Source organism: Podarcis cretensis, assembly GCF_951804945.1.
Source record: "Podarcis cretensis genome assembly, chromosome: 16".
Classification (NCBI taxonomy): domain Eukaryota; kingdom Metazoa; phylum Chordata; class Lepidosauria; order Squamata; family Lacertidae; genus Podarcis; species Podarcis cretensis.
This window is the reverse complement of record NC_137186.1, coordinates 21362128-21389771: the sequence shown is the minus strand read 5'-3', so window position 1 is coordinate 21389771 and position 27644 is coordinate 21362128. Positions and strand designations below refer to the sequence as shown.

Sequence of the window (27644 nt, the reverse complement as noted above, 5' to 3'; positions counted from 1 at the left end):
GAGCTACAGTTCCTCCTTTTGCTCTTTGCTTTTCTTTCCCCTACTCATAAATAAAAATCTTAAGTGACAATGCCCCACACCCTCCCTCCAGTAGTGTGGTACTACCAGTGATTAAATTCATCTTCTATCAAGGCAGGACCCATTTGCACATGCTAACAGACCAGCTAAAAAACCAACAGACCAGGTAATCAATTGCAACCCTACAAATAAATTCTGCAACTGTACAAGAACTTTCAGAAGCCATAAGATTCAAACACCAAGATCCTCCCTATGAATATAAATTAGCCTGTTTCTTCACTAGCATCCAGAGTGTTGAGATAACAAATTCACAATGCAGAAAAGTGTTTAGATAACACAGGAAGCATTTAGATAATGTTATGAACCCATTATCTTGACACTTTGTATGCATTCTTGCCAGGACTAGCAAGCTAGAACTAATTTGCTTGACTCTTGATAGTCTCTTCTCACTGATTTTATCTCCAACTCTCTTGCTATCTCCATTCACAAACAAAGGAGAAAGGGATCAGCTAGCAGTTTGGGTTCCAAAGTGGGCTGTCATCAGACACCAAGGCAATGCAAAGGAAAGGCTTCAAGCTCGACATTAGAGCTTGCCAGCTCAAACACGGATCTGTGTTCCCACTGTAACGCAAACCATTTCATAGCGGCCAAGATCAGTTCTTCCAAATGCTTACAAGCATGCTCTCTAAACACTTAATTATCAGTGATGATGCAACTGGGCTGTTTAACCTCATTTGGTGTCGGGAGGTACTAACCACTGCCCTACGTGGTAAACCAAATCACTGTAGCTTCTCAGGGTGGAAATCTCACATGGTGGCCAGAGGAACAGCCAGGAAAACTCACCTGGTACCCATGCCCAATAGATTCTTGGTGCCAGACATGGGCCTTCAAATGGCACTTAAACACTGTAACATACTTCAGTCTGCTTCTCACAGTACTTTTACTGATTTGATTGCTTTATATTGATGGAAACCTACTTGAACACTGGTATCTAAATACTATTAAGAAATAGGAACAGGAAAGAAAGATATGGAAGTGTTGGGAAGACAGAAAATGAAAACAGGCAGGGAGCTCTAAACCATGGTGCCTGGATACTAACTCCATCAGTTAAAACCAAGTTCTATACTACAGTTAGCATTTATATTATTTATTGGACTTGTTAAGACACTGTTTTAAATGTAAACTCAAAGAGACTTATAATATAATGTAATACAAAAATTCAAACCAAAGCAAAACAAAACAAAAAAAAGCTGAAAAAACGATATACATAAAAAGCAGTCTAACAAATCCCACCCACTAACAGAGACCACAGTTTCTAAAACTCTCCAAGCTAAAGGCCAAAAGGATGGATGAAAAGAAGTATTTTTCGTCCAGTGCCTAAAAGTAGCCAGTGATGGTGGCAGGCATGTGAGGACAACATTCCATAAGGAGGGAGCCACAGCTGAAAAGGCACTGTGGCAACCTATGGTTTGTCATGGAGTCCGAAAACAGACACACACTGTAACTGAATGCTAGTATCTATTTTACTGTACGCTGCAAAAACTGTGTTTCTGACACAGAACGAATTAAGGAACTATCTGGCAGGGTCACACAATAGGGACTCACAGGTTTCTGTTCAGTATCTGAGTACAGAAGAAAGGTTCACCTCTATGTTAACAGTAGTGGTTTTCTTCAGGGCAGAGCTGCCTGCTCCTCATTGCTCCCATGTTTCAGCTTTATGTCCTACTTCTTTATTCTCTCCACCCTGTGATATTTGAGTAGCTTGATTTCACTCTCCATATGAAGCTGGTAACCATAGTTTCTCCATATTAATAGAGCCTTTTTATTTTATTTTTTTAAGAAAGCATCTGAAGCAGACAGAAAAATGGTTAGCATTGTAGCGATACATTTCTTTTCTGTAACAGGTCGCTACTGTCAATTCAGTTGAATGGGATTCAAATACATTACTTGTAAAAATGCATCACTTCTCCATTCCCTGCAGGCCTTTCCCTTTAGAATGGCAGTAAAGGTTATTTACAGGGCTAGAAAAATCTCAAATGATGCAGACTTCTAGGAATTTGCAGTTATTTCCACAGCTCATTTTCTACGCAGTGTAATGGTAACAGTTACAGAAGCTTTGTGTTAGGGCAGCTCATTCCAAACATATAGGATACTGTTAATGGCACCCATATATTTTATTCTCTAGAAAATACTCAAATGATTAAAAACTAGATTTAATTCAGTCAAAGGCTCAAACCAGCTCTCACAATTGTTCAGAGTATAAACACACACCAAATCAATATTAAAATGATCAGAAGCAACCAATAGTAAATGTGGTAAGCAACACATGTGACACAATCAAAGTTCCATACATGTTAGTCCCATAGTTTCAATGGAAACAGTAAACATAATTTTGTCTTAACTGTGGCTACTAATGCTTCACTTCTAATGAGGGAGATCTCCATTACAGGTTCCTTAGCAAGACGTCACTCAGCATTCATCACAGAAAGTTTCTCAGTATATGCTGGAAGCCGTTTTTATTTTTATAGTTGCTTCTTTTAAGGTAGCCAGCGATGCTAAGCACTGCACATTGTTTTAAAAGGACACACCCTGACCACAGCCTTACAACCTAACAACTGTGCTTTAGTTACAGATAGGTGTGAAGAAGTGTGCATGCACACGAAAGCTCATACCAAGAACTAACTTAGTTGGTCTTTAAGGTGCTACTGGAAGGATTTTTTTTTGTTTTAACTGTGCTTTAGACTGTGTTTATCTTTTTATCCAGTTGAAGCTCTTGCAAAGCAATACTCCCAGCCTTCTCACACCTGTAAATATGTACTATGAACGCCACATATCCAGAGCTAGGCCAGAGCAAGGAATAGCACTATGTGCAACCTCAATGCAACAGATTGAATCACAAGTCTGCCAACCATTCCAGTAGAAATAACTGGCAGAAATATCCTACGTTGGATTTCGTTCTATAGAAGCATGACAAACCTCACCATATTTTATTTAATTAATTTGTAAGCTGCCTTTCAAGGCACAGGTGCCCCACTCCCTGTGCCCTCACCTCCTATGTAAAGTTTTTTTAGAAAAGAAATTCTTAACTTAATCATCAGCATGCTCATAAGGCATTCAATTAAAACCACATTACACCATCCTAAAACTGAACAGTAGCAATTAATTCATCAGAATAATAAATATAAACAGCTGAAATACACAGACAATCCATCTCTGTCCAGTTTAGATTTTTGCCTATAAGCTCATGCCATAGTTCCTATTCTGGATATAAAAATGAGCAATACTTTATTATTACACGCCTGAACCTTGGGCTCAGGGGCTCCCTGCTTCTCTTCTCCTTCAGCATGGATGCAAGGAGAGCAGACACATTAATCTCAGATTTAATTAATCTCAGTTTGCCATTTTGTCCAGACCTGAACTGTGGTTAGTTTTGACTATCTACAGTTATAACAAACCAGCTACATAAACTTTCAAAGCATTTCACACATACCAAATCTTAGTTAAACTTACATAACTATGGTTAGGTGCAAGTTCTGCACTGAGATGATAAACTGTGGCTTGCGCTTGACCAGCAGATCAGAATCCAAAACCATGGCTTTGCATAAACAAAAATAAAGGTACATCACTTAAAAAATCCCAGCTGCTGTCAGCTTCTAAGAAGTCAGCTCTTTATGCTTCTGCCTCACCAAGAGTTTCACAGAATTCAGTAAGAACAACATCAGATGCAGAGGAATCTCATATCCTAAAATCCTTAATTAATTAATAGTTCTCTCTCCCTCTCTGGTAGAGGGAAATACCTCACACTCCTACCTGTGGGAAATGTGTGCTTTCTTCTTCTGGCACCTCCACATTAGGGGTAGGTAGTTTTTTATATTGATTTCATGCATTACTGCAGAGGCGACTTGCCATCTCTCTTATAGCAGTTCCTCTTACTGTCATTCAAAGGAAAAACTATGTGTACTCCTCCATACATTTTCTCAGACGTCCACTGGAATATTATCTTCTATGTTTTGAATGTGTTTCTTTAAATAATATTTAACTTGTCCAGGCTCTGTATCCGATTTGGAAAGCAGCTGATACTTTCTTTGCAAATATGTGTCTGCTATTTTTTATTATTAACTTCCATTGCCTCTCTTCATTGCTCATGCACTCTGTTCCTTTGCACAGGATTGAACCTGGAACTGGAGCAGGAGGGGATTTCCTCTTTTAAAGGAAATCTTTTAAGCTTTGAATATGCTGTGTGATATCCCAAGTCACCAAACCTAAAAATACAACCTTTCTCCCCCCAAATTTCAAAGCTTTATTCATATTCACAGTCCTATCAGCTTTTACTCTTGCACAAGGGGCCTTTTCTCCTCTACTCCTCTGCCCGTGTCCTCCCCAGGGGGTTGGGGGAACCCCAGAACAGATTCAGGGGGCTTGCACAAGGAGAAAGCCTTGCGCTGATGGAACACTATGTTGAACTCCACTCCACCGTTACACTATTACCGGTAAGTACTGATTTCAATAACTGTAAGAATCCCACATCCTTAACAGATTAGACAGTGCATACTCTCTTCAGTTTTCCATTGGCTCATTACCACAGTCTATAGGTACAACAGCCTTCAACGGTAGTACAATGGCTGTAACTACCAGGTCTTTAATAAGCTATCAGAATTCTTTGCTGAAATACACATTCTCACCTAGAATTTGTCACTAACTAGAAGCATTAACTGGGAAACAGGCACTGAATTTCAGATGGTGTGCTTAAAATGGAGGCATGCAGTTATGTCTTAAAAGATTATCAATCATATCTGAAACATCCAGCTAAGACTTTTTCAACCTTGGGTCCCCAGATGTATTTGGCCTACAACTCCCATCATCTCTGACCACTGGTCCTGTGAGCTAGGGATCATGGGAGTTGTAGGCCAAAAACATCTGGGGACCCAAGATTGAGAAACAAAAAAAAAAATTAAAGACGTTGTTCTTGGAGTCGTCTCATTCCTTTGTTTCTGACAATCTATTGTTTAATTTGAAGTTATTTCTAACAAGTACTTCAATTCACTTGCCAGGTTACACAAACAAGTAAAGATAATTTAATTACAGAGCACTGGCTTTATTCGTCAGTTAAGATGTAATGCATTTACTTAAACAAAAGGTGCAATAAACAAAGCATTTTGATAAGAAGAATAAAAACTTATTCAATGACAGGCATATTATATTCCACTGATAGTACCATTTAGCATACCAATTCAAACCTTATTGCTTAGATTTCAGTCCCTGAGGCCTCTTCAGAATTAACAGATCTTCAAATTTACTCTGACTGGCCATCATCAAAGCAAGCAGAGCCAAAATTATATAGCCAATTAATGTTATTCATCAATTTAAAATATAATCAATACAATATATCAAAAACAAAGCATAAAGTTAAACCAGTAATACCATATGTAGGCTTTCTTCTAGACACACATCTCCAGGTTAGTCCTAACTCTTCCTACCTTTCACTGAGGTATGTCAGTGACTTGAAATCACCAATTTCTCCCATTAAGAATATTCATCAAGTTTGCTATTCCACCCCTTATTCATTTTTAAAGCCTAATTTCTTTTTACAGCTTTGAAATGAAGCACATTCCAGCTGTTGTTGTTGTTGCTGCTGCTGCTGCTGCTGCTGCTGCTGCTGCTGCTGTACCCAGGCATGAAAAATATTTAAATGTCTAAAAGGTAAAGGTAAAGGTACCCCTGCCCGTACGGGCCAGTCTTGACAGACTCTGGGGTTGTGCGCCCATCTCACTTAAGAGGCCAGGGGCCAGCGCTGTCCGGAGACACTTCCGGGTCACGTGGCCAGCATGACATCGCTGCTCTGGCGAGCCAGAGCCGCACACGGAAACGCCGTTTACCTTCCCGCTGGTAAGCGGTCCCTATTTATCTACTTGCACCCGGAGGTGCTTTCGAACTGCTAGGTTGGCAAGCGCTGGGACCGAGCAGCGGGAGCGCACCCCGCCGCAGGGATTCGAACCGCCGACCTTTCGATCGGCAAGTCCTAGGCGCTTAGGCTTTAACCCACAGCGCCACCTGCGTCCCTTAAATGTCTAGGTGGCAACAAATGTTTAGGAGACCAGGCCACAACAATCTGGAATTCATCCAGCCCTGCTTACGCACTAACCAGTCCTCCCCTATTTCCCAGGATATGCCATTATGTCAACTGTGTCCATCTCCCCTTTTTCTCACAAGGAAGAAAGGGAGGTCATATCTTCTCCTTGCAGGGAATTAAAAAATATTTGGGGGAATGAGTATGATTAACCTAAGAATTCCCTATAAAGGTTTTGTTGGTACATTCATGGTCAATCATAGTTAACAGTTTACTATTCAACACTCTTGTCTCCAGCCGTAAGAGGTGCTGCCATTAAGGCATTTAAATATGCTCCAGCAAGTAGGATCTACTTTCATTTCCTGCAATTTCACTCTCTGTAGGACTGCACATGTTAGTAACACAACTTGGGAGCAGGGGAACAGGATCCTGTTGGGGCCTTCCCATGGAACTGGAACCCCAATTAATTCCATGGGAGAGCCACATGCAATCGGTCCCATCCATGTACTCACATTACTCATACACAGGACCCTGAAGAATAGCATCGCATCACACAGAAGTGCCTACCATGCTGCAAGAAGCACATGAAAGGCAAGAATTAGCCAGTTCAGGCACTCCAGGTTTACAGTGTAACGGGGATGTGCTTTCTATAGAGCTGGCTTCCAAAAGATAAGAACCAGAGAACCAGAAAGAATTATAAAGTGTATTCCTCAAAACTAGAACTTCTAATTCCTCCCCACCACCACCTGAGAACAAGTAAACAAAACTATCAACACTCCGAAGGATTCAGGATAATTGAGCTAAAATAGATCCAATAACTTATGCACACAGAGACATAGGATAGGGGGAAACAGCTTGATTAATAGAATGACATAAAAGCTAAAGCCTACACCCAAAATGTTTCAAAGCTTCATTGTGCTAGGATAATATTATGTATAATAGAAGCAGTGAGAACAATCCCCAGGAACTTCTCTTGGTGAAGTCCCGCTGCCTGGTTTACTCTCTCATTTGTTATTAGAAAACACATCATGTCCTAGGCACAATAGAAGGAGAATAAAAAAACAGCACTCCTACATAAATTGAACATCGAACACAAAAGGAAGTATTTTCAGGAAAAACAAATTACAGGGAAATTTTACTCGTGAAGAATTCACAAGCCAGAAGTAGTCCACTGTTACCAAATCACTCAAATTTGGACTGATTTAGGGTGTGCCATTTAAGCAAAACCCCATTTTTCATGAAAGCAGATTTGCATTCTTTGCTCATTTATCATCATCTACGGTCAGACATGCCAAAGGCAACAACGACTGAACCCTGCCGTTCTGTAGGTGCCTAAAATCCTCAAGTAAATCCCAAAGAGGGGGGGGTTGACAGAACATTCAGTGTCTTGGCACAGATTGGAGTGCGCTGCTGACTCAGGAGCACTGCCAGTTCAAACAATTTTATTGGAAAGAAAACACCGTGAATATTAGCAGTGCAGCGAAATTTCAGCCATAGGCAGAAACAAAATTGTTGAAGTTTTGAGGTCAACACTATGCCATGAGCTGCTGTTACAGACTGTCCCCCTGTTTGCTGGTGGGAATCATCAGCCATCCAAATAAAGTTGGCGATTAAACTCCCAACAGCTGGCAGTGTATTAATTACTGCAGTGTAGCCATAATTCCCACACTGACAGATTTGCATGATCTCTGACCTCAGACTACTAATACTAGCTAGCAAATATACCACTGGTCAGTTTTCTAGCCATACCAAGCAACACACAAAGACATGGAAATGCAGGCTTACAGGACAGATCAGAGGTTTTGCAGTGGTCAACTCTTTGCATAACAGTTTACAGTCTTCTGAAACGTCTCCAACAGAGGAAGAATGTCAACTTCCCTAGGGACGTTATTCCACCTCTGTCTCATGGCACCATTTAGACACTTCTCCAAACAGTGCAATATAAACATAATCAAAATACTGCCCTACTCATGCCCTACAGCCTTTGCAAATCTGCCCTATGCATAAAGGAAATAGAGCAGTTCTTGGACATGCAGGATCCCTAGGTATATATTGGACCTCCAGGATCAGAATATGTATATGCAGATTTTATAATACATATCAAGGATTACAATCCTAATGCAAACAAAATAAAATAAATAAATAAATAAATAAATAAATAAATAAATAAATAAATAAAAATTCCTTCCAGTAAGGAGTTACTGGAAGGAATTTTTAAAATTTGTTTATATTTGTTTTGTTTTGTTTCGACTACGGCAGACCAACACGGCTACATACCTGTAACTAATCCTAATGCAAAATTCACACAAACCTTTGGGGTGTTTACAAACAGTTATAGAAACTGATATGCTCCTGTGAGAAGTCTTCACAGCCATCACCTCCCCCTCCCCCTCCCCCCCCCCGACTGCCAATTTGAAATCCTACATTATTTTGTTTATTTGATTATTTTGATACCTTTATACCCCACCCTTTTCCATTATAGAACTCACAGCGGCATATGTGGAAGTCTCCTGGCAGTCTCCCATCCAGGCACTGGCTGCCTCCTTTACCCTCACAAACCATGTACTGGGTTCTGTCTACGAATGAAAGAAGCTCAGCTTGTCCAGAGAACCACCAAATACAATTTTGCTTGTAAACACACATTGCACAAGAGGTCTGTCAAATGGTAACAATGCTGCAACATTTTAATAAGGGGAGTGAGCAAACTTGTGGTATTTTGAGGACAGTACATTCAGATTCAGAAGAATATTGCTTTCTTCCATGTAAGTACTGGGGTGGCAGAGAGGGAGGAAATCCTGCCAACCTAGAACCATCCAGAACTCTTACCAAAACTACCAAACTAAGGTAGTCAGCCTTATTAACAAATAAAATAGTACACAAAAGTATCAAAGGCTCCCAAGGTCTGAAAGAAATGGAGAAAGCAGTTCAGGGCTTTTAAAAATTAATCTCAGAGTGCATTCTTTTGTTTGAATATTTTCTTTGAAGGGAGAAGGTCTTATAGGCTGAACTGTTAGGTCAAACAGCCTCTGCAACCCACCAACTTTCTGAAGCTCTGAACAATTAATGCAAGGTGGGGTTTATTTGTTTGATGTTTTTGTTTTTTGGAAGGTGAGGGTCTTTACAATTGAATTCATTTTTGTGCGTTATCCTTGCAGAAATTATTCTTGATACAGTGAAGTCGGGTGTGATCTGCTCTGGTAATCAAGATAAAAATAGACTGCATCTTAATGACTAAGAAATTATGAATACATGTTGAATTTGTTGCTTTAAAAGCCACATAAGCTTTACAGTAATTATCATTATTATTGTGGAAAAGCTAGACAACTTATCTTCATACTAAATTATTTGGAGGTTTCTGTTAACCACACACCATTAACACACACACACACACACACACACACACACACACACACAAAGTAGATACAAGGTTAGAGTAGACCCACACAAATTAATACTTAGTTTAGTCACATCCATTAATTTCAATTAGTCTACTGTGAGAAGGAGTAAAATTATGACTTCTTTCTGCTCCACCTAATAATTGTGAGGTTTTTATCTAGGATCCTATAGCCTCTCTCTTTAAGAGCTGGAAGCAGCAGGCAGGCTAGAGGTCAACTGCTGGTTTAGGGCTGCAGAAAATTAAAAACAAAAAACCACAACCTTGGACTGTGAAAATAAACATCTGAATGGAAGAAAGGAAAAAAGTACTGGACTTCTGTACACTGCAGAGTAGTTTCAGACAAGTCTCATTGTCATTGTATGGTTAAAGCATCCCCCCACTCAACCTTAGGGGACAGGACATTTTGATCTACTCCAAATGTGTCCCCAAAAAACTGGGCCACTGGTTTTAAAATTTGAGAAACATTTTTAAATAGCATTATTTATTAAAATGGCAAGCACCACTCTTCTATGCTGAGGCTTTCTGAAACACTAGCATCAGCCTCTCAGCAAAACCAACTTCCACTGATGTTGCGGGTCTCTGAACTACATATGTTGAGGAAGGATAATAATAATAATAATAATAATAATAATGCCACCAAGTGTGCTCTCTTCTTTAGAACTACTTTCTTCTTGTCTACATATTTATGTAAATTAATGAATTGTTCAGGTAAACTGATTTATAAACTAAGCCCCATAAGAAAATGTTTATTTACAGAAGCATTTATATACCACCATTTATATATTGCAATATCCAGGCAGCTTAACAAAGCATAAAACCTACTGACCATAAAATTTCAGGAAGTTGGATCATACGAAGAATGAGAGCAGCTGGCTGAGGATTTGGGGGCAGGTCTTTGCCCTCATTCGCACCCTTTACTACATTGAAGAATTGGTATTATAAAATGATTTGTATGAAGTGTTATTCACACTCTGAAAACTTTTCTTTTTAAATCACCCACCTAGGTCAAAGTTACATGGGAGTAACCATATTTATCTCCTTACCCTAGGAACAGCATGTACGTTATGACACTCAGTTTGGTTCCAGTGTGCATTTTAAAACAATTTTTCTACCGCACAGTCACAGAGGTGGTATTTAAGTGGCTTTAACCGTTGCTCGGTCCCTGCTCCTGCCAACCTAGCAGTTCGAAAGCACATCAAAGTGCAAGTAGATAAATAGGTACCGCTCCGGCAGGAAGGTAAACGGCATTTCCGTGTGCTGCTCTGGTTCACCAGAAGCGGCTTAGTCATGCTGGCCACATGACCCGGAAGCTGTCTGCGGACAAATGCCGGCTCCCTCGGCCTATAGAGCGAGATGAGCGTGCAACCCCAGAGTCGGTCAAGACTGGACCTAATGGTCAGGGGTCCCTTTACCTTAAGAGGCTGAAAATGTTAAAGAAAGAAAAAGGCATCACTTGGACCATCTCATAAGTACAGTGGGAACAGAGGCCTTCGTCACACTTGCTTTTCCCTTCGCCAAATAGAATCTTGTTAATTTTTGTCATTCTTCCAGCATGGGGCCAAAAAGTTTTGAAATACACATGCAATTCTTGGCAGACTGTTTGAATTTTATTTATTAGTTATAATAATGGCGTGGTTACTTTTCCCCCTCAAGATTCCAGATCTTCTTGGATTTGTTTCTTCAGATTTACATCATTATCTTTGCATCAACTCTTTAAATTCCCATTGATTTTTAAACCCTAAGTATTTGGATGCACCATTTAAAAATGTGTATCCAACTTTTCCTTATCTATTTCCTCATTATATGTGCTCATTAGTAGTTCCCTTTTTGTCACATTCATTTTAAGCCCCATCACCCTTCCATAATCTTGCAAGGCTCTTAAGTTCTTCAGCAGAGTTAGTCATATCTGCCATAAAGACTATCATGTCATATGCCACAGCAAACCACATACATATATCTAACCCTAGAAAGGGTCCAATGTGTTCAGGGGGTCTCAGCGAGTAATCTGCACTGCTTTCACTTTCCTCCTCCCTCTAAAATGTGCACCCTCCAGATCACTCAAGAGGTTTGTTTCCTTCAAAAACTGGCAGTAGAAAGAGTTGTCAGCAAGTAGAGGAGATTGCCAACAGTGCTTGGGATGGACAGACTCTGTTTCCCTTCTCCCCTCCGCTATCTCTGCAGCTAGCACTTGGATAATACAAATGGCGGCATCCACAGATGGAAATTTCCAAGTGCTCTGGAAGGCCCACATTGCAGCAGAAGGAGGAAGTGAGACTGCATAGGGAGGACCTATTCTCACAGTTCTCCCTTTGCCAGAACTAGGCAGAATTGGCACCCAGGAGCAGCAGCTGGCTGGGCTTGAGGCTCCCTTTCTCCAGAGCCAAGACTGCCAGGGATACTGGGCAATGCACCACACATCAAGCGAACCCATGGGAGGGAGAGTCTGAAGCCATCACATGATATTTCTGGTCCTTTTGTAGGTAAGATTGCCCACTTCAGAGCCCACCACCTAGCAAATCCTCCACAGTAACGCAGCTATGTGTACACTTATGTGTAGATGTTTGTGTGGTCTGCATATCTGGTGGGGGGGGGGATTGCATGTGCACAGTGCACGTAAAAAAGTGTGTGACATCCACATCAGTCCCGCACATACTCTGTTGCCATGTGGTCCTCAGGAGGGTTCACCAAACAGCATCTCTGGGTAAGAAAAGCTTAGGTACCTCCCACCCCAGTTTTACCTAGATATTTTCTCATCATCTTTCAACATTACATTATAGCCAACATATCATTTCCTTTTGTTGTCACCCTAGCTCTCTTTCCCTCGTGTTCCAACTTGTTAAACTGTTGCAGGCTTTTTCTGTGTAGCTGAGCCAAATCAGCACCGTGGTATAAATATTTACATTTTACTATGTGAACTGGAACTGAAGTAGCTGATTCAGGTGTGACAAAACTGTTTAATAAACTGTTATTGTATTAATGCAATAAATATGAACAGCAGAACCTGAACTAAACCATCAACTGCTTAACTCTCTGTTCTCGTTAACCATTTCTGAAAATTTGCATTGTATACAGCAGTTGCTAATTTACAGGCTGCTTTATCATTTTTTTACTGTGTTTGGTCACTCTACACTGCAATTTTCTGAATGAGAGGCGTTAACAGATTCACAAGAGTTCCACTGCTCACAAAGGAGTTCTCACATGACCAAGAACACCCTGATTCACCCTAGCGGTATTGGGGCAATCCACACACACATTCCATTGCATGAAACAGGCCAGTGTCCTTGAAGTGAATGACAATGCAGCGCTAATTAATGTGGGATCTCTCTGTTCACAGCAGCGGCACACAGAGAGAGTGAGGAACTCGCAAGTCCCTCAGAGATTAGACTTGAACCCAAGCTGTCCAAGTCCCCACTCTCCCCCTGAAATCACACTAGCTCACAACCATTTATAACAGAAGGTGCCGAAATAATGGAAATCCTAATTTTATTAGCATTTTTTTTAAAAAAAAGCAAACACAATGGAAAGCCCTCAGGAATTACACAGACTCTCCGCAGCCCAGGCGGGGGGTGGGGGGGGAGTGGAGAGGGAAGCAAGTAGTTCCGTCTTATAATGCTTTAAAATAATTTATTTTTTTAAGAAAAGGCGGGGGGACACCTGAACACATAGTTGGTTTGAGGCAATGCTCTTCTACTGACATCATGCCTGTATCTTTGCTACTTAGAGCCAGTTACCATGGCAACAGCTAATGTCTCAATGTCACACTATGAATAATTGCTGGCTGAAAATGAAGAGTGCAACAATCACAGCAGTTCTATATTCAAAAGGGAGGGGGGAGAAAGAGAGTCTTATGTTCAACTTGACATTAAAAAGTCAAATGTTTAAGTTACAGTGGCATTTATGGTACGCAAGAACAAAGCAAAGACTCCTTTTGTCTCGAGTAGAGTGTGTGTCTCCTGAGGAACCAACACTTGAAATGAAGCAGTGCGTTTATGTCTGGGAAGTGCAACTGTATGCAATTCATGGGCAGTCTCTGAACTGCTGGCATTCCCCCCCCCCCGCCTCCCCCTCCCTTCAAATAAGGAGGCTCGGATACTTTGCTTCTCAGTGTGTGGCAGGCACAGAAAGAGTCAAATTCGAAATGAAATAATAATTTTAAAAAGAAAGAAAGAAAGAAAGAAAGAAAGAAAGAAAGAAAGAAAGAAAGAAAGAAAATTTCATAAGCACCTGCATCCCCCAAGTATGTTTCAAAAGGGCCATAAAGCAATGTGGATCTATGCACTCCGTTTAAAGGCAAAGGAGGAAATGTCTGAAGTGTTCAAAGACCTTTACTTCACAGCACTGCACCTCTCTTTGTGTCTCGAAGTATCACAGGATGTGTCACGCTTCTGCCCAGTGACTGTTAAGCCCTGCACACTATTTTCCAAGTGAAAATTTCCCCACCCACCTTCACTGCAATTTGCCCTGTAAGGGAAACTTAACAGCACTGTGTTCCCAAACCCAAACCAATGGGGAAGGACGCAGCGGATATTATATAAAAACAACCTGGGGGATCTCACTCACAGATCTCCCACGTCACACCTGATTTGGTCCTTTAAAAACCCCACAGATTCTGATGATATGTAACCTTGTGGGGAAGGAAGGGGAGGAAACACATTTGTTCTTAGATACCTTCATTGCCTTTCTCTCTGAAGCATGTCTGGGGGGGGGGGTTTGCTTTCATAATTCTCCTTCCTTCCTTTTAAACATCACATGAGGAATAATCAAGAGGGAAACTTCCACCAAATATTTTCTACACCTTCTCTCCTTTTAGGGGTAAAGGATGAGAATGTACTCCTCAGAAGCAAATGAGAGGCAAGCTGAAATTATGAATAGCTGATATGGAAGGTCGGTTAAGGGAATTTGTCTGTTATTTAGCATTTATTTATTTCTGCCTGAAGGCACATAAATAAATGTTTATTTGGGGGTTGGAGAACAACTTTACCAAAAGGTACAGGCCAATGAATCGGCTGCTATATCATTTTTGGGTGGCACTAGGAAACTAACGTAGGAGGTAACAATTTTGAAATAGCAATAAACTTAAAATCTTATTGTTCCATTTGGAAGACCTTGCTGAGTCTGCTACTCACTGATACTGCTGACTATTAATAAGATGAATACTTACTCTTTTAGCTATCCCTCCCATCACATTTGCAAATGCTAATTCACATGAACACATCCTGAAGTAGAGAATCAATAGTATGTCAGAAGCTATAAATACTCCTTCCACTACCCTAATGTGAACCTGGCCTTCTAGACACCATTGCCACCTCTCAATTTGCTTACTCTTCTATGCAAACTACCACTAATTGCATAGTTTTTTGTTGAAACAGCATCAATAGGCAATGACTATAACTGTGACTGCTGGGCGAAAAAACCTTTGGCCCTTTAGATGTTGCTGAACTACAACTCCCACCATTCCTAGCAGTTTCTGACAACTGCTGTAAATGCTAAGGGATGCACTGTTGGCATGCATCTGTCTCAAGAGACAATGGAATGCACCTCTAGGGGTGAAGTCAAACCGCTGTGTTACCTGAGAATTAGAAACTGTCATAGGGGAGATGGAGAAGAGGGAAGCAGAAGTCAATGAGGGGAAGAATATGTGAGATTATGGTTACATGTACTCAGGTTTCATTTCAATAAGAAAGTGAAGACTAAAGGCTTTGGAGAAGAAATGAATTTTGAGGAGTGACTTGAAGAAGATAAAGAGCTAGCACCATGCAGTGTTCTGGGAACGAGTCCCAGGCACAAAGGGAGAAGGGGCCAAGGTCAGGTAAAGGAGCAGGAAGCCTCTGCCCCAGCATCTGATCCCTAGAAATCTTTTGACACCTCAGACTTGGGTAGAAACAGCCCAAATACTTCCAAGTATCCGGAGCTAAGAGATAAAATAGGCCAAATTCAGCATAAGGAGGAAATGTAGAGCTTTGGACTGAGACTTCTACAATCATTGGAGAATTTCTTGTGACTAAACTGTCTCAAGATTGTACCATGCTCAGTTCAGAGTGAGGGATTAAAAAAAGAAAAATAATTATTCTGTGCTGCCATTTATGCAACGGCTTGCCTACAGAAAAGTATGTTTGGGGGAGGGTCGTTTGTAGAAAGTCAGCAAGTCATATATGGGCCAAACAATGAAGTAAATAATTTCAAACATTTCAGTCTGCTACACTTGGAAAAATCCAGCCAGCAGCTTCTTGTTCCGATACAAGCAATCAGAGCTTCAATTTACGCCTCCTCCATTTAAATATTGTTTTCACATTTCAGACTGTAATTTCTGTCAGAGCCAGAATATACCACTTGTTTCCACCAAAGAAAAAAAGCTACTTTTGAAGAAAATAAAACCTGGAAAACATTTGGCTCATCCCTACATGCAACACCGTGTCCTGGTTAGCACAAGCAAAGGGAAGAGAGAGGTATTTGTATACCAAAAGGCAGGGAGTATATAAAGCCAGAAGGATGTTAACTTTGGTTAGGCAATAGGAAACTTTATGTCCTTGCCTGGGCTAATGACAGATATGTGATTTCAAAAGGTACGGTATATATTATTGCAGATACTTTTAACCACTGCCTTCGGTGTTCCTTCTTCAACTTACTATTAGAGAAACAAAAATGGTACTTTATTTAAATAGACTTTTAAACAGCAGGCTACTTGAGTGCTTTAGAAAACTGACACCAAATGCTTGATCATCTCCTTCAGGGTTTATGGTTCACAAAGCTGCACACCAGTGAGGTTTAAAAGCAAGTCCTCGTGTTACACATACCATTTGAACAAAAATCTATTATACAATCATTCAACAGGAAGAAACACAACTTCTGTTCTCAAGCAGGGCACCTTATATTTACAACACCCCCAACAGATACTTCTTCAACCACTTTGTGAAACTGCTTGGCGATTGTTTTCACAGTCTTCCTAGTCCTGTGCTTTTACGCACTGGATGGACATTTCCCACTGTTGGCCTACTTATCTGTGCACCCACTGACTACAGTCTTAGGCGGTCTTGTGGGAGGGAGCATTTGCAGCCCAACAGTGTTTTGTTTTGTTTTTATGTTTCTCTTGCTGCACCCAGCCACCTGACAGAATGGGCAAACCTTTCTGTTTTAAAATGACCTGCCTGTTCAGCTAGGTGATTGGGTATAATAAAAACTCAAAAGACAACTCTGTTCACAATATCTGTACACTTCTCCATACAATGCAATGCACACCCTGATCACTGGTAACATATGGATCTATACAACAAGCCATGAGGTCTTAAAGAGACTACAGTAGTTCAATTTGTTCTCTTGTAGCTTTAATGATCAGACACATTAGTGTCTTTAAAGGTTATTACATTTTAATTCCAGAACCTGTGATTTCCCATCACACTCTAGCATTGGCACCAATGTCTCTGCTATTATTCCTGACATCTGGAACCATAGAACAAAGCCTGCTGATTTTACAATGTCTACACTTGTTTCAGCATAATAGACTCCTAACCAAGGTCACTGTAAATTGAAAATGGATTATGAAGCACAAGCCCAAACAAGGTGTCACAGAAGTAATTTTCTCCTCTGTTGCTTGAGGGGTGGGTGCAGTGTTTTAATCCTATTTGTGCCCAGATCTAGACAGTATACAGACCATCATTCTGGTACAGGAATATCCAATCAAGTTAAAAGCTTTGTTCAGATGGATAAGGATGGTTGCCCTGCAGTTTAAAAATTTAGTGCTAGTGTCTGAGAAAGAAAGAAAGAAAGAAAGAAAGAAAGAAAGAAAGAAAAACCCAACCCCGTGCAGGCCTGACACTTTAAACAAAAAATCAATTGCAGCGTCTAGGATCTGGAAATCATTCCCCAACCATGCAAATTAGAGCAGGTAGCCACAGTGGGGTGGGGGGGGGTGGGGGAGAAACCAAAGTGGTTTGCCATTATTCCTTCCTTCCTAGAGAAGAAGCATATACTTGGATATGTTCATTTAGCAATGACAAAGCCCTTGAGCAAGAAAGAATAAGCACAACCGCCACAGGCAGCTGTACAGGGAAAGCAGAATAGTACAAAGAGCAACAGCTGTTTCACTACCAGTTTGCCAGAGATAAGCTGAGTATCCACTGGACTGGATATTCTCATCTCCCACATTCAACAAAACGTTAGAAAAGGCTGTTCAATTATATACAGAGACTGGGTAGGTAAGCCAGGTTGTGTGTACAAGTCACAGATCAAATTAACTGAGGTTGGGCTGACAATCTAGGAAAGATTAGGCTAGCAGCTCTCTGGTAAGGAGGAGGTGGCCTAGATGCTCACAATCTATTCCCAAAAAACAGAATTTCCACCCCTTCCTCCTTCCCTCAGGAACCAGGTTGCATCAACATCCTCCCCTCCTGTCCAGTGGCACCCCTTTTTAATGTCAGGTCAATCCACAAGAAGATCTCCATCATTCACAATTTGTGGATGGGGAGGGCCAACCTAACATGCATTGCCAAAACCTAGGAGGGCAAGCTGGGGAGATGATTTGACCCGGCTGTGATACACCTGGGTATTTGATGCAGCATCAGCACAGGCTGATGGGACCTTCTCAATACATTCTGAACCAGCACAAAGCAGCAGTTTTTATTCTGGAGTGTTGGATTTGTGGGGGCTTGTAACAATTCTGTTATCAAGGTTCCAGACCACTTTACATGGTGAAGTTTGGTCTTACAAGAGCAATTCCTCCATGCAAAGACTGGGAGTCTGCTTGTTTTATGCTATGTTGTCTTATATTTTTAATGCATATCAGTACTGAATTTGCCCTACAGTGAAGAGCAGGTAATGAATCTGTTAATTAAATAAAATTTTGAAAAACCTTGTTCTCCAGTAGCCTCTCCATGGTAGAATTATCATCCTTTAAAAAGATGCTGCTCGTGTGATGTTCTGAAAGCATTAATCAGATAATCCATCAAATTAAGTTAATGAATCAATCACAGGCTGATAGATGGATCACTACTGCGAGACGTCTCCTATGAAACCATGTTCAGTGAAGAGGACGTTCTTGCTCTACAGTGGGCCTGCGAGCCACCTGTGATCACTTCTCTAATTTGGCCCATCACCGTGCTTTAGTAATTTCATAATATTGATTACTGCAAGCAACTCTATGCAGAGGTGTCTTCGAAGAAAATGTTTAGAAATGTTTTAGAAATTTCAGCTAGAACAGAATCCTGAGCCTGATTTCTTCACAGAACGGGCCACAGGGAGTTGGCTTCACATTGACTCCAGACCCAGTTCAACGTGCTAGTGATTACCTTTAAAATCCGACATAACCTGGGGACTGCATTCAAGCATCTCCTCTGAAATTTACCTCTCCACTCCCATAGATATGTGACGAAGATTCTGCCCCATGTTCATCCTTTATGGCTGCATTGAACCTTCTCTGTAACAGCACAAACGCTGAGGAATATTTTGTCAACCAAGGCAAATCTGACCTCAGGTTAAAATGCAGCTTCCCCAGCCATCAAGTGGTTGTTGGAGCTTGGTCTTTTTCCTTTTATCATGCGAAATTTTATCTGGCCAACAAGTTTTACTCCTGACTGTTTGTTTCTCTCTCCCTCTCCCCCCCCCCCACCTACCTCTCTCTCTCTCTGTGTGTGTGTGTGTGTGTGTGTGTGTGTGTGTTAACTGAATAGTAGTTTAGATAACAATTTTATGCAGCATTAAGCCATAAAATGACACCTAGAGCAGTACAGCCACAATAAAATAGTAACAGCAATAATAAAACAAACTATGTGCAATTCTAGGCAATGGATATGAGCCACCCATCTGGACGCATTCCTGCCTGTTTGCTCCTATGCTAAACCACCTTAGAGAAGAGTGGGAACTGCAAGCATAGAATTCTTGGATACTTTAATGGGTCCCAAAAACTTTTAATGTGACTAACTTGAATTGGACAGCGGTAAGCTGCTTTATGAACTTATTATTAAAGAGGGAGTGTACTTTTTGATATCATTTTTAATATTAATAATATTTTTTAAAAAACTAGAAGCTGGCGTGACAGTGACATTCCCCACACAACCTGCCTCTGAAGAAAAGGTATGCCATAGTCTCTCACCTTCTTGGCTTACAGCAAAGACAATTGTTTTTACCTATTTAGTTTATTTACACTGCATCATCAGAGTGCATGGTACTTTAGAGAGTTACACAGGCAACAAACATAGCTCCCTGCCCACTAGGAGTTTATGATCTAAAATAGGCAGTGGGGAAAACTACAGAAGGAAAGAGAAAAGAATCTAGGCAAATGCTATTAAACTTGATTACAGCTGGAAATTAAGGATTCAAGCAAAGCCAAAGTTGACCCTGAAAAGGTAGGTTCTGATGAGGTATTTGAAGGAAGGGAGGAGGCACCATGTCCATATCCAGGAAAGGAGTTCCCCACTTAAGGCAGAACTAATGAAAGACCCAGGAGATCTTCAGTCAACTGAGGTGTAAGAGGAGAAGTAGCAGAGATCACAAGAGGAGATGTAACTATAGACAAAGGACAGGAAGGAAGAATGGGGGTTATGCTGGGGGTAGCTTTAAAAAGACGAGGAGTTTGTGCTGGATATGGAAGGGGTCAGAAAGTCAATAAAGGGATCTGAAAAAGGGTGTCATGCGGCTAAAGTGATAGAGAAGGTTAATAATTCTGGCAGTGAATAATTCCACATGTTTATTCAGAAGCTGTACTTATTTCAATTAGACTGAAGTCTTCACAAAGTGTCCAAAGGACTGCAGTTCAAACCTTATCTGACTTCAGTCACTTAGCAACTAAACTGAAGCATTTATTCCACAGTGTTACATCTGAATGGCTTGACCCTTAAGAAGGTAGCTGCTACGCAGGGTCAATTCAACCACCACTGCAGTTGTTTTGCCCAAAAGGAAGGCCTGTTTTTATTTAGACTGATACGGCTGCTGCCACAAGGAAAAAAGATTTATACAATCTTATTTAGCTTCAGTTTATGAGACAGGCAACACTCATCCCAAGTTCCTTCTCTTTGAAACTCATAGCAATTAATATTTAATACTAAGCACCAGCTGTTTCTACATGGTGTGGTGTTATTCCCTTGAATGTGTAAATCAAAGCAGCCAAAGCAGTAAAAACCTTCAAATTATGCTGTAATTCACCTCATCTTTAGAAATGGCTTCCTTCACATCAGGCAATTAACTTCCAAGAGTTTGCACCTTCCACAACTTACATGATTTAATGGTAATCAGGACATGACTGAGTTTTATTACATGCTCAAATGGTTCTCTAAGTAAGTGACCAGAATGCTCAGCATACCACAAACGACTGTGCTAATATGCCAAGAGCTGCTCTGTGGGAACATCAATGGCCCTGTTTATCTTTTGCTGGTTGACCTGCAGGGGTATAGGTTATGGACCAAACCAAGGATTAGAACTTCAGTGCCACCAGGACAACTGTGTGAGAACAGCTGTGGTTTCCATGGAGGAAGTTGTCTTATGCCAAACCAGATCATTAGTCCATCTCAATATTATCTATACTGACTGGTATATAGTTCTCCAAGATTTTGGACAGAGATTTTCCCCAGTGCTCCCTAGAGATGGCAGAGATTTAACCTGGGGTGCTTGTGCTCTACCACTGACTTATGCCACACAATTCAGAAGCCATTCAACTGCAGTATATGAGCATGCAAGAGAGACTGTTGTGGCTTCTTGCACCCACAGTCAGGCTGGCCTTTGAAAAGCCCCATGCAGAAAGGTTGGTAATGGAGCAACCCCAGTGCCAGAAGCTGTTCTCATGGGATGGGTCATCTCCACCCAGTCCTGCTTTAATGAGGTTGCTCTCACTTCACCTGGTGCTTCTCCCCACCCCCCACCCCTCTGTTGCAGAACACCATCAAGAGTACACTCCAGGCCAGCTACAAAGCAGTGGCTGCAACTGCTGGGATCAGAGTTACTTGGTGGTCTTTAAAATACACTCCCTCCAGCCAACTAATTCTTACCCCAGCAAAGTGATGTTGCAGAAATTACCCACACTCCACTCTTTGTTATTCTCGTACAGAGGTAAAAATGTTTAAAGCAAAGGATTTTCAAGGCTCTATAACACTATATGTGTACTTTAAAACATCAACATTAATATGCAATTGCAGGTATTTCATTTTCATTATCTTTGTTACAAATGAAATTAGAGGCTGCAGAATTAGAAAATGAAGGAAACACATTCTGATCATAAATATCCACAAACTATTTCATCCCACAGTCTCATTAATTCCAGAGTAATTCTCCAGAAATTGAAATACAAAGTTGGATTTAAACCAAAAGCAAAGCACTGAACAATGGGAGAATCTCTCAGCACTTGAAAGGGTTACATTCTAGTAAAGATGTTTTGAGAAATGGCACAATTATTTTTTCTGTTTTGACCATCACAAACTAGACACTCTTGCTTTGGAGATTGTGCTGCCCGAGAGATTTAATGATCCCGTGGTTTATTTTTAAGAGGAGTGTCTTCTTCCCCACCCCCACCCCCAAACCAACGTGCAGGGGCAACATTATTAGAATAGCCATTCAGAAACTAAAAAGGAGCTTTTCAGTGTTTACTGATGCCCTTAAGACAATTCATTACAGATATAGTAAGTGACAACACTGTGTGGCAGGCTGCACAACTGGGGCTCCTGACAAATCTAATTAACAGCACATCAGGGGTACTTTGCTTATCCTTTACATACTCCGCCAGCTTTGAGTGTCTAATGAGGAAAGCAGCTTAAACATTCCTAGAACTTCAACTAGTTGAACAATACAGCCAGCAACAAGGCCTCCCCTTAAAAGAACTGATGTCCAGATGTGTCACGTGTTTGTGTAAACGAAGACATTCATGTCAAGACAACTAAAGCAGTTCTCCACAATACTGGCAGATGGAACAGACAGAAAGTGGGCAGACGCTCTTCATGCAGTCAGCTGCCATTTGTGAACCTAGAGTGGCTGCAGGTAGTTACAACTGCACTGAAAACATCAATTGCCTGTGTACTTAAGACTGTGCACCTTTAAGCCAGGCAAACAAGACCTTATATGCAAATTATATATAGTAAGGGTTACCTCAACAGTTGCAGCTGATTCCTTTACCTTCATAGCCACCCCCAACCTCCCTGTGAACATCCAACATTCCACATGCTGTATTAAACTCTATCTACACTATTCATAACTATAGTAACTCATCCAACCCAAAAGCTAAGGTACTTAATGTTTAACCTCTGGTAACCAACTATATCCATCTACCATATTCCAACTTAAACAGCCTAATATGCAGCCCACTCACCATAAATCACAGTCACCATCTACAAACTGCCAAATGAAACACAAAGGTGAATCTTCTTATTTCAGGGACATGTCCTATTCCCTTTCAAGCATAATTCACACAGTGGGGGCTCCAGCCATTGAAAAAGTAGTGAGGTTGTGCCACTGACTGCACTCCCAAAGTCAAGCAGCTTGCTCCCCTTGCTCCCAAGGTTCATACATTGAGTGTGGACATCTGCAAAAGGGAAACCTACAGGATCAAGAACCCCAAACACTTCAAGGTTCTCAATCCAATTGAGATCAACACATGCAGGTTTCCCTTTTGCAGTCATCCACATTCAGCATGTGGGCATCAGGAATGGGGCAGGGGATGCTCTATAACATTGGGCTCAGTCCAGCAATGGACCTCCTGTTGCTTCAGTAACTCACTGAGGAGACAACTGAAACCATGTAATTATACAGGGCCCTATACAGTCCTGATTTGAAACTTACTAAGAAAGTCTGAAATGAATGCAAGAGGTGACTGTGCCCCCAGCAGAATAGCTGTGTTAGAACTCCAAAGGCTATTAGCTTCAGGACAAACAGACAACATCTGCAAGTTGGAGAAATGATTGGGGGGGGAGCTATGTGTCAATTAAGTCTCCAAAAAGACAACAACACATAGAGGCTAAGAGTGGAGGGTTTGTAGCTGAAATCAAATAAATCCATCATAATAGAAGAAAATCAGCAAAATCCAAGGCTATGAAAGCATACAAAGAATTCAGGAAGAGGCAGTGTCTGAATTCTGCTAATAAACCATGAGCACCATCAATGCAGGCGTGGCACAACCAGTTCTGCAAAGCATCTCAAATATTTGATAGATTATGGAGTGAGACTATGCAGTTCCCATTGATGGTGCAACAGGTGTTCTTTTTGCTCTGGCCTAATCCCAAATGGCTTAAGTTTGAGAGAGACACCCTTTTTACAGGGATGTACTAATATCAAATGGCTGGCTAGATGTCCACAGTACGGCATCTCTGTAGAGTGAAGTGAACTTAAGTTCTGGCTTCTTTTGTGTCCTTGATTCAGGTGACCCTAACAGCTAGGAAGCACCGGGGTCCTGGATATAAGAAATACTATGCAGTGACTTAGAAAAAAAAACTACAATTGTGCAAATTCATTTATTTTGGCTCAGACCAACTTCCAGCTATTAATGGCAAAGTGATTTGAAGGCATAGTGAAATTAATATTTGAAAAGCACCAGTTGAAGAAGCAGTAACCCTAGCAAAGGCTTTGAATGTATGAATCCTGAGGTTCTGAGCCACATCGTCCTCCCATCTTGAAAAGATTCTGAAGGTCTGAAGCATAAATTACTGTGGAAAGGACAGATCTTTACATAAGGTATAAGGTATATATATCAAGCTACATTATTTCAGATCCCTACAAAAGTGTACATCTAACTTGCATGTGAAAGTTAACATATTAGATAAGAAATGTAACAAGGATGGCTGCAGTCCTCCAGCCAGCATATTCTAGAAATCTGCATCTGCTCAGCAGTGCCACAAATGCCTCTGTAGGCTTTCCCTGAGCATTAGTTAACCACATGGAAAGTCCTCCCTCTTTCTATAAAGCACATTAAAATCACAAAGCATGTTGCTGCAGCTTTTACTACCACGGATGCAAAGCAGGAGTCAAAAGTGCAATGAAGGAACTGTGGTCTCAGGGGCAAACCCAAGCTTTTAAACTGAACAAGCTGTATGCACGATAAATGCTGGACTGGCAGAATCGCTGAAAACAGAACACACTGAAGCCTCTCTTCACAGCTGGGGACTCAAACAGAAGCACAACACACTACCAGAAACCAATCAGTTTTGCTATTTTTACATTCCTCTTGCTTGCTAAGTAAGCACACTTTTGAACAAGTGTAGTTTTTTTAAAAGAACTTAAAACATTCAGTTCAGTCTGAAATATCTTTTTAATGTCCACCAACAGCACGCTGCATTTCTGTACCAAATGCATCTGTACTATTTAGCTAAGATTACTGAATTCCTGCAATTCTTTGAAACTGGTGTTTAAAAGAGGAATACATAACATCAGTAGAAAAACACTACTCAAAAACCACTTCCTACTTAAGTGGAACCTATTTCAAACATTGAAAAGTACCTTAGGCACATATAAATTTTATACAAAACTTTCCTGTAGACCAGTATTCACACATGCAACCAATTATGGCAGTATCAATAAGACTACATTTCCCAATATTTCCTATAAACTTCACTGGGCTTCCTACAAGGTTTTAAAGTACTGCAATACAGACAATTAATACACTGACAGTGTGAATTGATGAGTATCCTTTTCCATTTCTCTCTCTCTATATATAAAACACACACATACACACACCTACCTCAGTCCAATATTTCAACATAAGCTTGGAAAAGCAAAGCAAAAAGGCCTCAAAGTCACGCACGCGCACACACACACACAAAACCACCTGGTTCTGGATATAGCCAACTCTCAAATGAGAAGTGTCAGGGAACCTTGACTGCAACATATTCCATAGAGTAGGCAAAAAGGTGCTAACATTGCGCCACTTCTGTTACAGTGTGCTACAAAGTTGGGAGAGGAGGGAAATCAACGCAATAATGTCAAACTCGCTAACAGGGCCACTATCATTATCATCATGCAGGAGTGGGAAGAGAATATGCTGGGAAAGTGGGTACATGAACAGGGAAACACCGCAGTTAAAGCACCAAAATAGCACCGTCAATTTCGGCAGCATACTTCAAAGCCCTTGGGATCCTTACCTTTTGTTAATGGGTTTTTCATCTTTCTCATATGGCCGGATGAACCATTTGCCAATTCTTACGAAGTTCTTATCCATTAGGCATCTAAAGAAATAAATTGTGACACCAATTACTCAATAACTACTGAAAATATTATCATCGCTGCACATTCTCCATTGTATTGAGCTTCTATATTTCACATGCAAAGCTCTTCATCTGTTTGCCAGCTCTGCTCTTTTGTGCTAATGATATCAGCCTTGGTGTATCACTGGCCTCCCTCAAGGCTTCCATCTATGGAACTCCTTGAAAAGAGCTGCTCCCCATTAGCTTCTGTAACTCCAGTCTCAAGCACAGTAACTTGGAACGGAATCATATTTAATTTCAAGGGAACTCGTTTCCAAAGCAGGCTTGCCCATCTAGCTGATTCAAAATTAAAATTTGAGAGAGAAAGATGTTTACCACTTTCAGTATGTATAACAGACAGCTTAGCTGGATGTTGGTACTAATGGTCCCCCCAAAAACTGCTCAGCTGACTGGTCAAGTATTGTCAAATGAAGGTCAAGCATTTTATTTAAAAGCATAAGCTTCATTAGAACAAAACTGGTATTTTGCAGAGCAAGTTCAAGTGGCGTCAAGAAGAGTTCAGTGGTGGATTTGCTGCCAAGAGCAAAGCGAAGTCAGAAGATAGGTGGGCATTCTGCCCCACCCCCCAAGTTTCTTTTGAAAATAATCTGGGGGAAATTAACTACACCACCTGGGGGACTATAAGGCTAGCGAGCGGAACATTAGAAACCGACCCTCCTGGCACACTCTATTTCAGCCCTTATACCACCAGCTGAAACACTGTTGGTACTACATCTATGCCCACAAAGCTTTTTGCAGGCATGCCAGGGCTGACAGGCTTCCCTCTGCTGGTCCTCCTGCCTTGACCTAACTGCCCTCATCTGGCTTTTGGCAGGGGTTAGGATTGTTCCCTTAATTGTGATTAATCTTCACAAAACTTTCAGCATATGTAAGAAAGACTTCTAGAAATGCGGAAAATTAACTGTAACTGTAATGTTCTTTTTGGCTGTTTTCCTGGAATACTAGGGCCAGGCTACAACTTTCAAGGAAACAACACAAAACTATTTCTATGACACCCCTTAATCAAAGTTTTCTGAGTGGTATACAAAAATATGTTAAAATACATTATGAATGGTTTTTTAAAAAAAGAGAAATTACAGCATCACAGCAAGAGATGAAGCAAATAAAATTAAGCACAGACAAGACTTGAAACCTTTTTCAAGCCAAAACATTGAAACATGTTAAAAACCCTGAGGTTTGCTTGTTTTTTAAAGGGAGGGCTACACATGATTCCAAAATGGATGTGAAATAGACCTCCGTTCCACAACTAGGGTGCTATCATAGAGAAAGCCCTCTCACTTTCAGACACTCAATGGATCCACTTGGGAGTGGCACTTGGGAAACAACCTCCAATGAGCAAAGCAATGTCCAGATAGAAATATATGGAAAAACCTAGCCCTAAGCCATTTAGGAATGTAAACATTAAGCCCAGGGCCTGGAAATGTATCAAAAGCCCATGGGACTGACAAAGCACTTCCTTAGCATGTCCAGCCCCAGTTAGCAAACCTTGAAGCACAATTTTTGTGTTGTGTTTAACTGAATTTTTGGACCCTTTTTTTTTAAAGGCAATTTAACACACAATGTATTGCCGTACTCTAAACATGAAGTTACCAGAGCATAGCTAACTGTAGCTTGGCTCTCTGTCTTTTTGAACCACAGCTGTGATTTCAGCTGAAGCTGATAAAAGGCACTCTGGACCACCAAGGCCAGCTGTGACTCCGGTGACAATGCTAGATAGATCATGAGTATCCCCAAACTGCAGAGCCCCATCCAGGACACACTGCATGCCACTCAATCACTTGCTTATACTGTAGTACTTCCTTCTTGTATGAATTGAGTATCATAGATATACAAATCGAAAACTCATTATCCAAGCGGCTAACCTTATGTAGCCAAAACGGTATCACCTAAGCATCAAGAGGGAAGTACCAGCAAACTTGGATGAACCCCAAAGTTTGAAAAAGTTCAGAATCACCACCCTACTTTGAAGGAACAACTCCCAAACAGCACAATGTGA

General features: G+C 40.9%; 1 protein-coding gene across 1 annotated transcript in view; it reads right to left on the bottom strand.

Moving 5' to 3' along the window:
• MED13L (mediator complex subunit 13L) overlaps window positions 1-27644 on the bottom strand; it is a 169932-nt gene that overhangs the window by 71942 nt on the left and 70346 nt on the right. Inside the window, exon 4 of the mRNA XM_079956280.1 lies at window positions 25526-25609. Coding sequence (XP_079812406.1) covers window positions 25526-25609 — 84 coding nt within the window. The remainder of the gene's footprint in view (window positions 1-25525; window positions 25610-27644) is intronic.